At 44.8% G+C, this 13,520-nt stretch overlaps 1 protein-coding gene across 18 annotated transcripts in view; it reads right to left on the bottom strand.

Moving 5' to 3' along the window:
- Positions 1-560: 560 nt before the first annotated feature.
- svila (supervillin a) overlaps positions 561-13,520 on the bottom strand; it is a 94,877-nt gene continuing 81,917 nt past the window's right edge. For 14 of the 18 annotated variants that reach the window (XM_021320807.2, XM_036125510.1, XM_021320797.2 and 11 more), the window contains 16 exons: positions 12,049-12,185; positions 11,792-11,939; positions 11,560-11,705; positions 11,240-11,415; positions 9,012-9,150; positions 8,644-8,923; positions 8,317-8,471; positions 8,131-8,236; positions 7,789-7,996; positions 7,565-7,698; positions 4,477-4,632; positions 4,120-4,263; positions 3,883-4,004; positions 3,617-3,772; positions 1,643-1,663; positions 561-1,378 (listed from right to left, as the gene is read on the bottom strand). In XM_021320807.2, coding sequence (XP_021176482.2) covers positions 1,292-1,378; positions 1,643-1,663; positions 3,617-3,772; positions 3,883-4,004; positions 4,120-4,263; positions 4,477-4,632; positions 7,565-7,698; positions 7,789-7,996; positions 8,131-8,236; positions 8,317-8,471; positions 8,644-8,923; positions 9,012-9,150; positions 11,240-11,415; positions 11,560-11,705; positions 11,792-11,939; positions 12,049-12,185 — 2,315 coding nt within the window. In that variant the 3' untranslated portion in view covers positions 561-1,291. Of the gene's footprint in view, positions 1,379-1,642; positions 1,664-3,616; positions 3,773-3,882; positions 4,005-4,119; positions 4,264-4,476; positions 4,633-7,564; positions 7,699-7,788; positions 7,997-8,130; positions 8,237-8,316; positions 8,472-8,643; positions 8,924-9,011; positions 9,151-9,197; positions 9,200-11,239; positions 11,416-11,559; positions 11,706-11,791; positions 11,940-12,048; positions 12,186-13,520 lie in introns of those variants that run through there. The other 4 variants (XM_021320799.2, XM_036125512.1, XM_021320798.2 and 1 more) reach the window with 3 other exon arrangements.

A 13,520-nucleotide genomic window follows, 5' to 3' on the forward strand; every position in this document is an offset into this window, starting at 1 on the left:
GAGCCTACTAAAACATAGATCCAGGGACTAGTTTATACACCATACTTTGTTGGAGCTTCTTTTGCATGAATAAATGCAGAGTGACATGGAGATGTTAAGCCTGTGGTTCTGCTGAGGTGTTTCAGAGGCCCAGGTTGCTCTAATAGCCTTTAGGCCTCGGCTCCGGTATCTCCCACCTTCCTCCTGACAATACCCCATGGATCCTCTGACGGTGGAAATGTCACACTAGACCTTTAGCAGCTCTATTCCTCTCCACTTCTCCAGACTCTGCAACCTTGATTTCCAAATAGGAAGTTTCCTTTTATCTTGAAAGAAAATTTCTAGCCACCAAGCAACGGTCCTGTACATGTGTCCCCCCCCCAGGGAGACGTATGAATATAATCAGGCTGCAAATTAAGCTCCAACATACAAAAGATAACAGAAGACATGGACTGACATGACAAATATATAAACTGTCAGAGGCAGGAACCTTGGACCACAACTGCACTGCAAATGAGTTAAACTACGTAATACTCTGGCCCAATGTTTGCAAGGTCAGAGCAATAAGGAGCAACAAAAAGTGCATTGATATCAAACTTTATTCCTCTATTGGTTTGTTATCACAAACAGTCCTGAAAATTCAGAACAGGATCTGTATATAAACTGTACATGGAGCAAGGCACTATACACTGCAGTCACTGCGTCCGGCTGCCCTCTTCCATCAGCTGTGTTCTCAGAGACGGACATGCTGCATTCAAAGCTGCTTCAGTTGATTAGTAAAAGCTGACCTGCACGGCAGCGCTGCTGTTCCATTTATACAAGTAGGACACAAACATTTGCAGCAACAATTGTACATTTTATTTTTTTCATTTTCATTTCTATAGTTTATTTTCAGAACTCCTCTGTGGCGTTTATATTAAATATAAATTAGTTAATGCACAAACATGTATCTAGCAGAGTCTGAAGTGAAGTGTGTCCAACAGGCTGGCAGACCTGCCTCCACTCCAACAGATGGCTGTATGGCAGCCAGTGGAAGGACCCAGGCTGCTTTCCGTATGCTACATATGTACAATCATTAACAGTGTCATAATAAAGGAGCACTATTAACACAGAATCCTGCACCCACATGTTTCCCCCTCATCAAACCCAACCGAGTGCAGACAGGATGGATATCTGAAGCGTGAGAGGCTGGCAAGCCTCTCCGAGGTTCTTGTTTCCATCCTCGATCCACCATCAAAGGTTTGGCTCAGGAAGAGCTGCTCCTGAGTCTCTGCTGTGTGCCCATGGAAACAAGATACCTGAGCATCCTTCTTCAGAAGAGTCCTTTGGATTTCTTCAACTTCACCTGCTTCCATCCAGGCAAAGTGCCATATTCCTCTCTGCTCATCTCCAGGGCCCTCTGTTGGAGCAGCACAATCAGAGTCAAGCACAGCTCACAGAGCATCTGCAGCCTGAGTCCAAACAAGCAGTCCTGCAGTGAGAAACTCATGCATGACTGATTCTCAGAGATTCAGTCCAAACGCTGGGAAGCAGCATGCCAATGATGACACTCTGTTAAAGATGTTAGGAAGCTGAAATCCCCAAAACATGGAGTTTTGGTAACTTTACACAATGAGGTGAGACGCTAGTCTGTGTCTTCCATGCTAAAACCAGTTGGACTCACCTTCCCATAAGCCCCTGCACCCTGGAGAAGTGGAATGAGTGAAATAGGTGAGCTCAAAGAGACAGGATTGTGAGAGGACATGATTAAAGGTCAACAGCTTAGAGGTAGCACAAAGTGAAGGTAGGATGGAGAGGCTGGGTCAGGGCTCTGCAACCTGTGGCTCTTTAAGGGCCCCACAGCGGCTCTTAATAAGCCCAGCTAGAAGTGATGTACAACTAAGCAGTAATTTCAGCTCTAAAGGTGGTGAAGAGGTTAGTTTGAGCAGATCTAGTTTTTATGCAACATAAAACCAATAAGAACACAATGTATAATATTGCAGTTAAAGGAACAATAATAATAATAATAATAATAACAATAATGTTTTGGTAACTGTCATGAGCTTGCATACAATGCATTTTCATTATTTCATAAAAATATGCAACATTCGATTTAAACATTGTTTCAAGGATCTTATTTTGTTAAAAAACATAATAGATATATACATGTAATAGATATCTCCAAAATGTAACTTTGATTTTTCAGCATTCTTGTAGGTTTTTCAGCTCCACACTGATGGTGTCTAGGAGGATGGAGGGCTAGAATGACTCTTTGGACTGTAAAGGTTGCTAACCCCTTGGCTAGATGCTAAATCCACAACACAAGACGGGATAACATACGTGACCTTTCACAAGCTTTCACAATCTAAACTGCTGTTTGATTCTGTTTACCTAGAACTACGCTGCTACAATAATGTTTATATCCCTTGAACATTACTAGTTATGTTAAACCCACAAACCTCAAAGTGCATTTAGATGTTATGTTATAGACCAACACTACGTAGTGCATCATTTTTGAAGTGGAAGGAAAGCGATACATGGTTTCCTTTATTTCTTCATTTTCTTTACTTTTTTAAATAAAGGAGTAGAAAGAAAATGGTAACATGGATTTGTTTTAGTCCCCTTTACTCTGATACCTAATTAAGATATAATTAGCACCTAATTAGATAACTAGGCAATTTATGGACTTCAGAAATGACTTGAGTCTCAGTATGAATGCAGCCGTTCTGCTTCTGGGCTCAGAGGTTTGTTAAAGAACATTACAGAACAAACAGCATCATGAAGACCCAGGAACCCAGCGAATGGGCCAGGTAGAACGTTCTGGAGAAGTCGGAAGTGAAGTTAGGTTGGAAAACGATGTCCCTGAATTGGATCTTTATATGGAGAATTTTCAATCCATCATGTGAAAATGGGTTAAACATCATAGAGCGGGGTTGACCTTAGATCACAACACGACCTTGTATTAGAATAGCCTAGTCAAAGTCCAGAACTAAATCAAACTGCAAACTTGCCTAGAATATGAACACCCACAGATCTTTAAACATTGGGCAATAATTTCAGCCTGTTGAGGAAAAAAGACCTCCTGCCCTTATCGCAAATGTTAGATGACTGGGAGGTAGCATCTTATTTTGGTGTATTAGGGGGCATAATATCTCATGTTTGAGAGAAACAAACTGAGCTAAACGGGCATCAGAACAAAAACATGATGCGTTCTTTAAACAATAACCAACAAATGAGTTAATTTCAATGGGAAATGTGAGCCATTTCATGTCTATTCATTTACAAAAATCATTAAAATATTTGAACAGCGGGTAGAGCGACCCATGTACGGAGGCCTTAGTCCTCGACACAGTCGACCCGGGTTCAACTCCGACCCGCGGTCCTTTGCCGCATGTTTCTCCCCCTCTTACACCCCCTTCCTGTCAGGTTTGTGGTTGTAATGTGACTTTTTTTTAAAAGCTTTTAACTGTTTTATGGAAATCCGTGTAATTTTCAGTGAAATGATATTTGCAATATGATCCAATGTCTAATGTCTGGAAAAACAGCAAAGTGTAGAACTGAAGGTTTCACCAGAAATAACGAGTCAGGCTGCTGTTGACTTCACAACATCCAACGTTCAACAACCTGAGCGATTTAGGTGCAGAACCCATGTTCTCACCTCAAAGTCCTCATCAGACAGGTAGATTTCCAGGTGAAGAGGGTCCACCCCCTCAGGCAGCGGCCTGGCCAGCACCTCCGCCAGTGGGTAGGTGGTCTTACAGAGGCGGGCTAACACGTCCTCCACCAGGATGATCTGGTTACACACCTCCGCCTCCTGAGAACACATCAGAGATCTCCATCAGGAAAACATGGAGCTGTCCACATTTCTCCTGGGCTCAATGCATGGACAGGTGGTCTAGGGAGAGCTGTAGGGAATCTACCCACCCTCTCAGTGATCTCAGCCACGTCCTCTCTGTGCTCCCAGCAGGGGAACATGTTGGTGAAGGTGAGCGGCTCCAAACCGGCATGGATCAGGTACGCTTTGGGAGGCTTCTTCTCGTTCTTTTCTGGGGAAACAAAAGCATTCTGCTCCAGAACGGTTCTTCACAGACATCCCTCACCAGACTCTTCTCTTTTAGAGAACTAAATAAATGCAGGGCATGAGGGGTTTCCTGGGAATACCTCGGCAGTACTGCAGCACCGTCTCCATGGCACACTTCCTGTCCGAGTCCCAGCGGATTTGGGCTGAGCCTGTGCTTTCGCTGTCCTGAGGCCACCAGCCTTGCCACAGGTACACCTCGTGGTGGTTGTCCACCAGGAACAGTGCTGGATGGAGACACAGCACAACATTCACTCAGGATCATCGTGTGCTTTACAGATCAGACAGTTATGGCTTAAACTTCACAACCAGCATGAAGTCAGATGTAGGGATCCTCTAATCACTGAGACCTGTCCTAATGGTTTTGCCACAGAAGCTTTGAGGGGACCCCAGACAGCTGTACTCCTCTGAGGGGCGAGAGCTGCAAAGAGTGTGTATACCTGGCTGCGAGGCTCCATAGAGGTCCTCCTGCAGGAAGGGCATGGAGTTGACCTGGTCGGGGTCTCTGGCGGGGTAGAGAAACTCCACAGCTGTAAACTCCCCAGAGCTGCTGCTCAGCTGGTAGAGACGAGGCGTGAAGTTAAACCTGCCGGGATCTGAGCATCAGAGGTTTAAATTAATCAACATGCAACCAAAGAGGGAGAGCGCATGCCTCCATATTAGACACTTGATCTGAGAGGAATTTGAAACAAAACCATCAACTTAGCAAAGTACTCAGAGACAAGCCTACAGATGTGTTCTTTAATAAAAAGGACTGTTAGGCACTCCAGACAAATGTGGCTCTCTACACTTCAGATTGTTAAAAACAAATAACACTATGGATGTCAGAGTGACACCTCCAGTGGAAACAGACATGTAAACACTGACTAATGTAACCATCACTCAAATCACACCATGACTCAAAGCTGGAGGAATGGTTGCAGCTGCTCCGACTCTCCACCTCCACGGGAAGAGGAAGTCCTGGGCTGTAAATACCAGCTGGTGGCACTCTGATGCTTCATGGTGAAGCCTAAAGCCTTTTACTATACAGACCCTGGCAGACCCCGACTCACTCATAGCAGTTTAATCAGCGCATGTCTTACTGGTTACCCGACAGCAGCTCGATAGCTCCACCTGCTGGCTGCCCGGTAGAGAGCCGCTCTAACATACAGATGCTGCAGCTGGATTCAGGTCAGGCATCATGACTCCTCTTCACTTCATAAATGGATTTGACCTTCACTGTTATTTAAAGTGGGCTGAACAGTAGCGCTGGTGCCTTGCAGCAAGAAGGTTCTGGGTTCAAATCCAACCCTGGGTCTTTCTGCATGGAGTTTGCATGTTCTCCCTGTGCATGCATGGGTTCTCTCCAGGCACTCCGGCTTCCTCCCACAGTCCAAAAACATGACTGTTAGGTTAACTGGCTACTCTAAATTCTCCTTAGGTGTGAATGGTTGTTTGTCCTGTTTGTCTCTGTGTTGCCCTGCGACAGACTGGCGACCTGTCCAGGGTGAACTCCGCCTCTCGCCTAGTGAACGTTGTTTCTGTGTTTTTGTAAAGAAGTTGAACGTTACAGTGATGCAAATGCACTGATGTCAGAATGTGTTTCAAAGGTATCACTAGACTACTAAAATACTTCTGTACTTCATCATAATATATGATGATCCTAATACCATAAGACATGATCTACACTGAAGCTCCCTTCTATGCCTGGATTATTTCAATATTTTGGTTTAGCATCACAAGCAAACTAGGACAGCTTATTTTACCCAAACAATTGATGATCATTATTCCATACGTTTAATGACACAAAAGTAATGTTATTATAATGGACTAATTAGAATCCGAGTGCTTCATGTGGTCAATTCAATTAGACCAGTAACGTTCTGAAATACAAAAAATTAAGTCAAAACCAAGACAGCTCCTTTCTAGTAGAGATCTGTTATTGAAATGTTGTACAATAAAAAGTTACCAACTTTTTTAGATGCAGCAAAAACTCTAGTCACATTTCTCCAACTTTGTTTAAATATTTTATGCTTCCTTTTTCACCACCATTCATGCTCACTATGCAGTGATATAAAGATGCACTGAAAAATTAACCCTAATAATTACCAATAATACCCAACATATAGGGCCTTGTGAACCAAGGTATTCCACTAAGGGAAGCGCTACGCTGGCACAAACCCAACACATCACCCCAAGAACACTATCCTCAAAGTGAAACATGGTGGTGGCAGCATCATGCTGTGGGGGTCTTTTTTCAGCAGCAGGGACTGGGGAACTGATAACCCATCCCTTAGGGACCAGTGGGCAGCTAGCAGCATCCAGGGAGCAACCTGGGGCTAAGGGTGTTGCTCAAATTATACATTCAAAATTCAGATTATGAGGCAACAAAACATGAAAAATGTCAAAGCGGTAAATACTTTTGCAAGGCACCCCACCCACGTGCCAAGAGGAAAGAACAGCTAGCCATTCAGCTGTTTTCAGAACCAATAAGACTTTAAAAGGGAGGGTTTGTTGCTGGTGTTGTGTTATAAAAGAGTATCAGTGAGAATGAAAGGTGTAGAAGACGGTGGTGAGACCACTGATGTCTGGATTACAGACAGTAGCAGTGAGGAAGAGACCGGAGGCAGAGCTGGAGACCGCACAGATGAGGTTCTCTCTGGGAGAGACGAGGATGGATAGAATCAGGAATGAGTTCATCAGAAGGATAGCTCACGTTAGCTGTATGAGCTGTAAGAAGATGCAGAAGACAGGGGACTCACTGTGGAGACCCCTGATAGGTCAATGCTGAAAGAAGAAAAAGATGTGCAATGATCAGACTGTACAAAGATATCAGCCAGGAGAAGGCGATGGAGATAATATTGTAATTATTGTGATCATGATATCAGCCATGATATGTGCCTATTTTCTTCTTCCATCTGTCTTTTGTCCTTCCTGCACTTTTATCATCGTGTCTGCTGTGAGCATCTGCTGCTGTTAGACCCTGTCCAACTGGCTGAGTATAACACTACATATAGGCAAGCTCATAACACTCAGAGTATATCAGCCAGAAATTATGCACTATAAGCAGCCCTTTGTCATATGAATATTGCACACAGTGATGTGTCGACGACAATATAACTGATTTATATTTCAGTGCTAGGGCTGATGGAACTAAATTTGCACTTTTGGTCATAATTTCAGAAAGGAGTCTTTAGCACAAAAGAAGTAGAGCTAAAGAAGAGAGAAGAATGGCTTTGGAAGCATCATGAGTTGTGTTCACTTTTGTACTGATGGAATTAGACATTTTAGGAAAGTGGAGGAATTCCTGAACGGTCCTAAATATGCTGAAATTGAGTGAAAATGTGCCGCAATAATGTCAGTCAGTTCAGAGGGTTACAAAGATGAAGACTGAAAATCTGCAGCAAAACTCATCGGTGCATTTCTGGTCATAAATCACATCTTATCGCTCTTCACCATTATTCAGCCTTGGTGACCTTTATTGGTGGTACTGATATTTTACAGCACCATTACCCAATTCCTTTTACCAGTAAGTCTTTGCCGACTCACCGTGAAGCATGCAGTCATACGCCTTCCTGTCTCGTCTGCCGAGGGCTTCCCAGAATCCCGTGGGCTCTGCTCCTTCATCACACTCCCGTATGGTCACTTTGCTGCTGCTGTGCAGCCCGGTTTCCAGGGGACAGCTGCACAGAAACACAGGCTACACTACCGGCCCTCTTCCTGTTCCAACAGGTCCTGAGGATTGTTTAGAGGAAAGCACAATTTCCACTCACTGTTCTTTGAGTCTGTTGGCGGCGATGCACGCCACCTCCCGAGTGTGTTTCTGGGATTTGCAGCCGTGCCACAAGTAGATGAGGGCCTGGCTCACACCCAGCAGCACCATGGAGACTCTGGAGCGCAGACTGCTGCAGTGACAGGCCACCTCCAGCAGGTGGCCCTCCACCGCCGTCTCACCTCGCACACAGTAAAGACGCCAGTCATCTGAGAGGGGGAGCAGCAAAGGGGAGACAGAGGACAGAGTCACTGCTGTGAGTCCAAATCTATATTCGTTTATGACAATAGAAAACAAATGGAAATGTTTCAATGTTGAATAACTAAATCACTACAAGCCTTACTTTGGGAGCATTCCTCCTCTTCTTCTCTTTTCCCTGAGTGGACAATCATCCCCCCTTTGAAACACTGCAGAAAACATGGCGGCTCCTTCCCCTGCAGCACCTGAACCTGGAACATGGAGATAAACATTCTTGTGATCGTGCAGAATTTCGCCATGAGCATAGAGGTGAGACGTAAAACCCGCTGACCTGTGCTCCCCGCTCCTCGTCCAGCTCCAGGGTCATGAGCGCTGACGTTCCTTTCTCGCTGATGGTGGAGTTGCGGCCCTGCCAGAAGAAGTAGCAGCACTTCTCCTTTCCAGCGCCGGCCGTCTTCTGCTGCTCTGGATTCTGTCTCTTCCCAACTGGTGGTAAGAAAACCGAGGAACCGCTTTAATTTGAGATGTATGTGAAAACCAGAGTCTAGGATTTTTGTCAATGCACTAGTCTGGAGGTAGCAGAAGGAAAACAAACGTTCTGCATGCAGAATATGAGTGCAGATTTAAATGGTTTCTAATCCCTAAAGGCAGTACTCACCTGCAGTGCTGACCATATATTTCCACTTGACCACATAGGTGTCGCCGTCGTGGAACTGGCCGATGCTCTGGCGAGGCAGCCGGCTGTAGTCAAACTCCAGGATGTGCCACGCCTCCACTGCTAGGGTGCTGATCTCATAGCGCCGCCACTCTTCAGCCTGCACAAGGCCATAGCCCCGGCCCACACTGAACCCGTCTAAAATGGTGCAGACCGCCGCTTGATGGAGGGGCAGCATCAAGGAGGCATTGAAGGCACGGGAGCCATCAGACGTAGGATGCTCCTGGCCAACAAGCAGAAGACACAATGTTCCATTTTGGCTGTACGCACACATTCTGATGATAAAAAAGGACAACTTTGATGCTTTAAACCTTGTGATCGTTTGTTGTGGTGGGACTGGGCGTCTTCCTGGACTCAGTCCAGTCCTGAAACTTCTCCTTGAACAGGGTGGTCTCGTTGTGTTGAGTCAGTCTGCCAAACACTGCCCAGTCCGGCCGGCCTTGGCCTTTTCTACACAGTGCAGACAATGATGAGTCCCATATTTTAGTCACTGTCACTTCTCTACGTTACAACCACAACACTCAGTGTATCTAATTGGGGTTTTCTGTGACCAACAAACTAAAGGACAGTATAATTGTAAAGTGGTGGAAAGAAAATACATGGTTTAGAAACATTCTTTATAAACAGAAATCTAAAAATGTGGCGTGCATTTGTATTCTGTCCTTAAGTCAATACTTTCGTGTAGCCGGCATTCATCCAACCATCTGCTCGTCCGTCCATCCAATTACAGCTTCATATTCTTGGGGGCATGTCTTTACCCTCTATGCACATCTAGAGGCTGACATTTTGGATGTTTCTTACAGCTCTAGCCGAGTCAGACTAGATGGAGCGTCTAAACATCTCTTTTCAACTCTTGGCCCAGATTCCCAAGTGGATTTAGCTCTAGAGTCTGGCTCTGAGCCATTCTAACACAAAGCCTTCCTTTAGAGCTCTGGCTGAAGGTTTTAGGTCAGACTCTGTTTATCTCCACCCATCTCCCCATCAGCTCTGACCAGTTTGAATTTGCTTTGATCTAATCCAGGGATTCCCAAAGTGTGGTGCGTGCACCCCTGGGGGTGTGAGAGCTGCTGCTAGGGGGTGTGCGTGAGGTGAAAAATGGAATGGCGGTCTGACAGTGCTTTTCCCCACACCATAAAGACGTGCAAATAAACATTCTCTTTGTAAAATTATTAACAAAAACCCTAAATTTATTAAATAAATAAAAATGTATTCACACGAAAGTCTATTTACTTAGAAGAAGTCTTCTACGCTTCATTGTAAGATGAAATATAGAAGAAGTTATCTTCTTCTACGCATTGTGCTGTATATGCGTACCTAGCCTGTGGTCTCTACTTCATTCATTCTAGCAAATCTGCTCAATTGACTGAAACCTGGGAGACTGTCAGGTAGGTGAGACATCTAAGGTCAAAGTTAGTGATGAAGGAGGAGAGGAACCAAGAGAGAATCAGGAATTGGAGGCAACAGACGAGAGAATTGCAACAGAGCCTGGAGAAGAAAACCAGCGACAGTCAGAAAATGTTTCCTTCTCTCTCCTCACTTCACTTCGTTTACCTCAGTAGAGGGAAAAGAGAATTTGGGCTGAAAGTTTTATTTACAAGATTAAATTGAGTGACTTGGTCTCTCTGTCGATCGCGCAGCATTTACAAACAGGACTGCTCATGGTGCCGGGACTCTGAACCAATGACAAGCACTGATGGGCTTGACACGCCCACACCACCACTGCTGCCGGCGGATGCGTTTTTTTGCTGTGGCCGTGTTTACGTGCTGAATGTAACATCAATCAATTCTCTCTATCTCTCTCTCTCTACATTTGTGGACTCTTTTCAGAAATTCTGAAGGCAGATGGTTGCACTGTATTTGATATCGAGGCTTTAGAGGACAGTGGCTTCAATACAAATGCACGTCATTTTTTTCTTTAATGCTGAAAATCAGGTTCCACTTTACAGACGTGCACTACCTTGTGTTGGTCCAAAACATGAAATAGCAAAAAGACCATGAAGTTTGTGGTTATGATGTGACAAACTGAAAAAGCTCAAGAGGTATAAATACGTTTCTATGTAGAGTAAATATTTCTACACTGTTTTAACCTGATGTGACTGAATGGTTTATAAGTACACTGCCTGGCCAAAAACACTCACCACCAGCTTTAGGTTAACTACCTGAAATACATCGACTGACCAGATTATTACATCAAAGGATTGTTTCTTCCCTAATGGCAGCATGAGACATGATTTTCACTCATGGACTGGCCAACAGAGTCTTTAACCCCGCTGAGAATCCTCAGGATGTGCTGAAGAGAGGCTCTGCACCGTGACCAGACTCTTCCATTATCAATACAAGATCTTGGTGTTAAATGAATGAAACACCGGATGGAAATCAATCTTGTGACATTGCTGAAGCTTACAGAAACAATGCCCCAGGGAATGTGTGGGCATTGTTACCAAAGCTAAAGGAGGTCCAAAGATCTTTGTTTTTTGGTGGTGACTTTATTTTTCGGCCTGGCAGTGTACAAACGTCCTGTGAAGGTGCGTCTCCGTACTTTGGAATGAGTGAGTTGCACTCTCCTGGGTCCAGTGGGTTGATGTCACAGTTTGTATAGTCAAAGGTGCCGTTCCAGAGGTGCTTGGCCAGCTGGAAGGCAACCTTCCTCTGTGCCAGAGTTACTTCCTTCCCATGCCAGATATACATCTCACTGCCAAAGTCAAACACCAAAACCTGCACAATAATCAGCAAAATGGACAGGATGAGCTCAGCATGTCTGTTACCCAAAGCACACCATCTGTAGGACCTTACTAAGGCCCTTTGATTTATGCACTGATTTATTAACATATAATTACACAAATTGGAACCTAATCCAACCTCTTTGGGGTGGAGTAGTGTACAGCGGGGCATTCTGGCCCAGAAGTCATCATCTGGGACAAGCTTGTCCCCCATCAGGCGGTAGATGCAGTTTGTCTCCACGATTGCAGCTTCATACAGCTCGTCTTCATCTGGGGTTCCTGCTGCTACAAGAGGAAACGCAAAGGGCTTCAGTTTGCATTTGGTCACTGCAGGCAATGTTTCCCCTGGACAGAGGTATTTTAATGCTCACACTGATAACTTGACTGTCCTCCGAGACACTTCCAGAAGTCCTGGACGGGAGAGCTGTGAGAGGCGGTACCTTCATCTATCATCTGGACGTATTCCGCTCGGCAACCCAGATCTCTCTTGCTCTGGATGAAGTTGGCCAACTCCGACGCCTTTAAGGGAAGACAAATTCAAAGAGGATTATTGTTGAAAACAGGATGCAGTCAAAGCAGGAATCAGCTCGCAGACACACCTAAACGCTGCATCACTCTGGTTTCCTACCTTGCTTTTCTCGATGACATTGGCAAACTCTCCGATCCACATGAAGCAGCGGTGTGGGGTGATGAGCAGGAAACAGTCCCCACTGTTCAGAGAGGAGGCTCTGGGCTCCACCAGCCTGACCTGGACGTGCCTTCGGCCTGTTTCACATAAAGGAACAGCGACAGGTGGCTTATCAGTGGCTACTCTGCTTCTCACCAGCAGCGTGCCTGGATTAGAACACGTGAACCATCAGACCTAACTTGTGCCAGCCATTGTGAATTTGACACGGTAAATATATCTGCTTAATGATCTTACAAAGCACTAAAACCTTGGGGACTTCTAACTAACGGAAGTCGGTCTAAATTTGAAGCTGTGAATGCTGCTGGGCTGGGAGAGATATCCTAACAAAGTAGTACCCATGCTGCATTGGGATTTGCTTTGGATTATGGGCAGTGGGGGGTTTGGAGGAGCAGATCAGTGCAGGATGGCGTGAGGTGACCTGGGGAGAACGGTTTAGAACCACAGCTGTTACCAACAGATGCGTGAAGGAGATAAAACCACACCAAAATAGAGCGAGTCCCATCTCTGCTTTTGGATATCATGTGAAATGGACTCCCAGGAAGCCGCATCCTCTGGGCTTTGAGTCAATCAGCGGCCGTTCTTTATCCTCTAAAACAAATGCATTTCAAAGCTGCCAGTGAACTCACATCCATCAACTTGCAAACTTTTCAATGTAGCTGATGCTGCAATGTTATTTTTGTTAAAAAACTGATGTTAGCGCTTGGGTTTCAGACACATTTTATAGCTTAAATTTCTGGACTTTTCAGGTACAGATTTGCAGACTCCTCAGTGTTTTAAGGCCTACTTAGAAAGTAGAAATACAAAAGATTTGTGCACATTTATTTATGGGCAGATAATTCAACAGTGCTCAGGCTTGAAAAATCATGCTGAGAAAAAAAAACTGATTGAAGGAAAGAAGAGGAGATGGATGAATGCAGGATGAAAAAGATGGGCAGATGTAGGCCCAACAGATAGATTGATAGATAAATGGATGGACAGATGGATTCTGGCTAAATGAAAAATGGACACTAGTCAAATGGATGGATGATAGATTTATGAATGTTGGACAAACAATGGATCTAACAGCTAGAGGGACAGATCGTGTAGGCCAAAAGGATGAACAGACTGACGAATGGATGGACAGATGTTGGCCCAAAAAAAGGGTGGCAAATGTTGCCCCTATGCTTTATAAATAAACTTGCCTTGACTATGGATTAGGGGCAGGTAAACATATCGAATCATCAATACATTGCAATTGATTTTTCCCCAATTCAATAATGATTCAGAAAATCCTCTGAATTGATTAGTTTCCCTGGCCACTGGGTTCAGGGCGACAGTTTTGAGTGATTTGTGTTGTACGGGTGAAAACAGACTACTGGGGATTCCTGAACCACCAGCGCACCAGAGGTTCAAGATGAACATGATAAAATGCA

The sequence above is a fragment of the Fundulus heteroclitus genome, chromosome 21 (genome assembly GCF_011125445.2).
Source record: "Fundulus heteroclitus isolate FHET01 chromosome 21, MU-UCD_Fhet_4.1, whole genome shotgun sequence".
NCBI lineage: Eukaryota > Metazoa > Chordata > Actinopteri > Cyprinodontiformes > Fundulidae > Fundulus > Fundulus heteroclitus.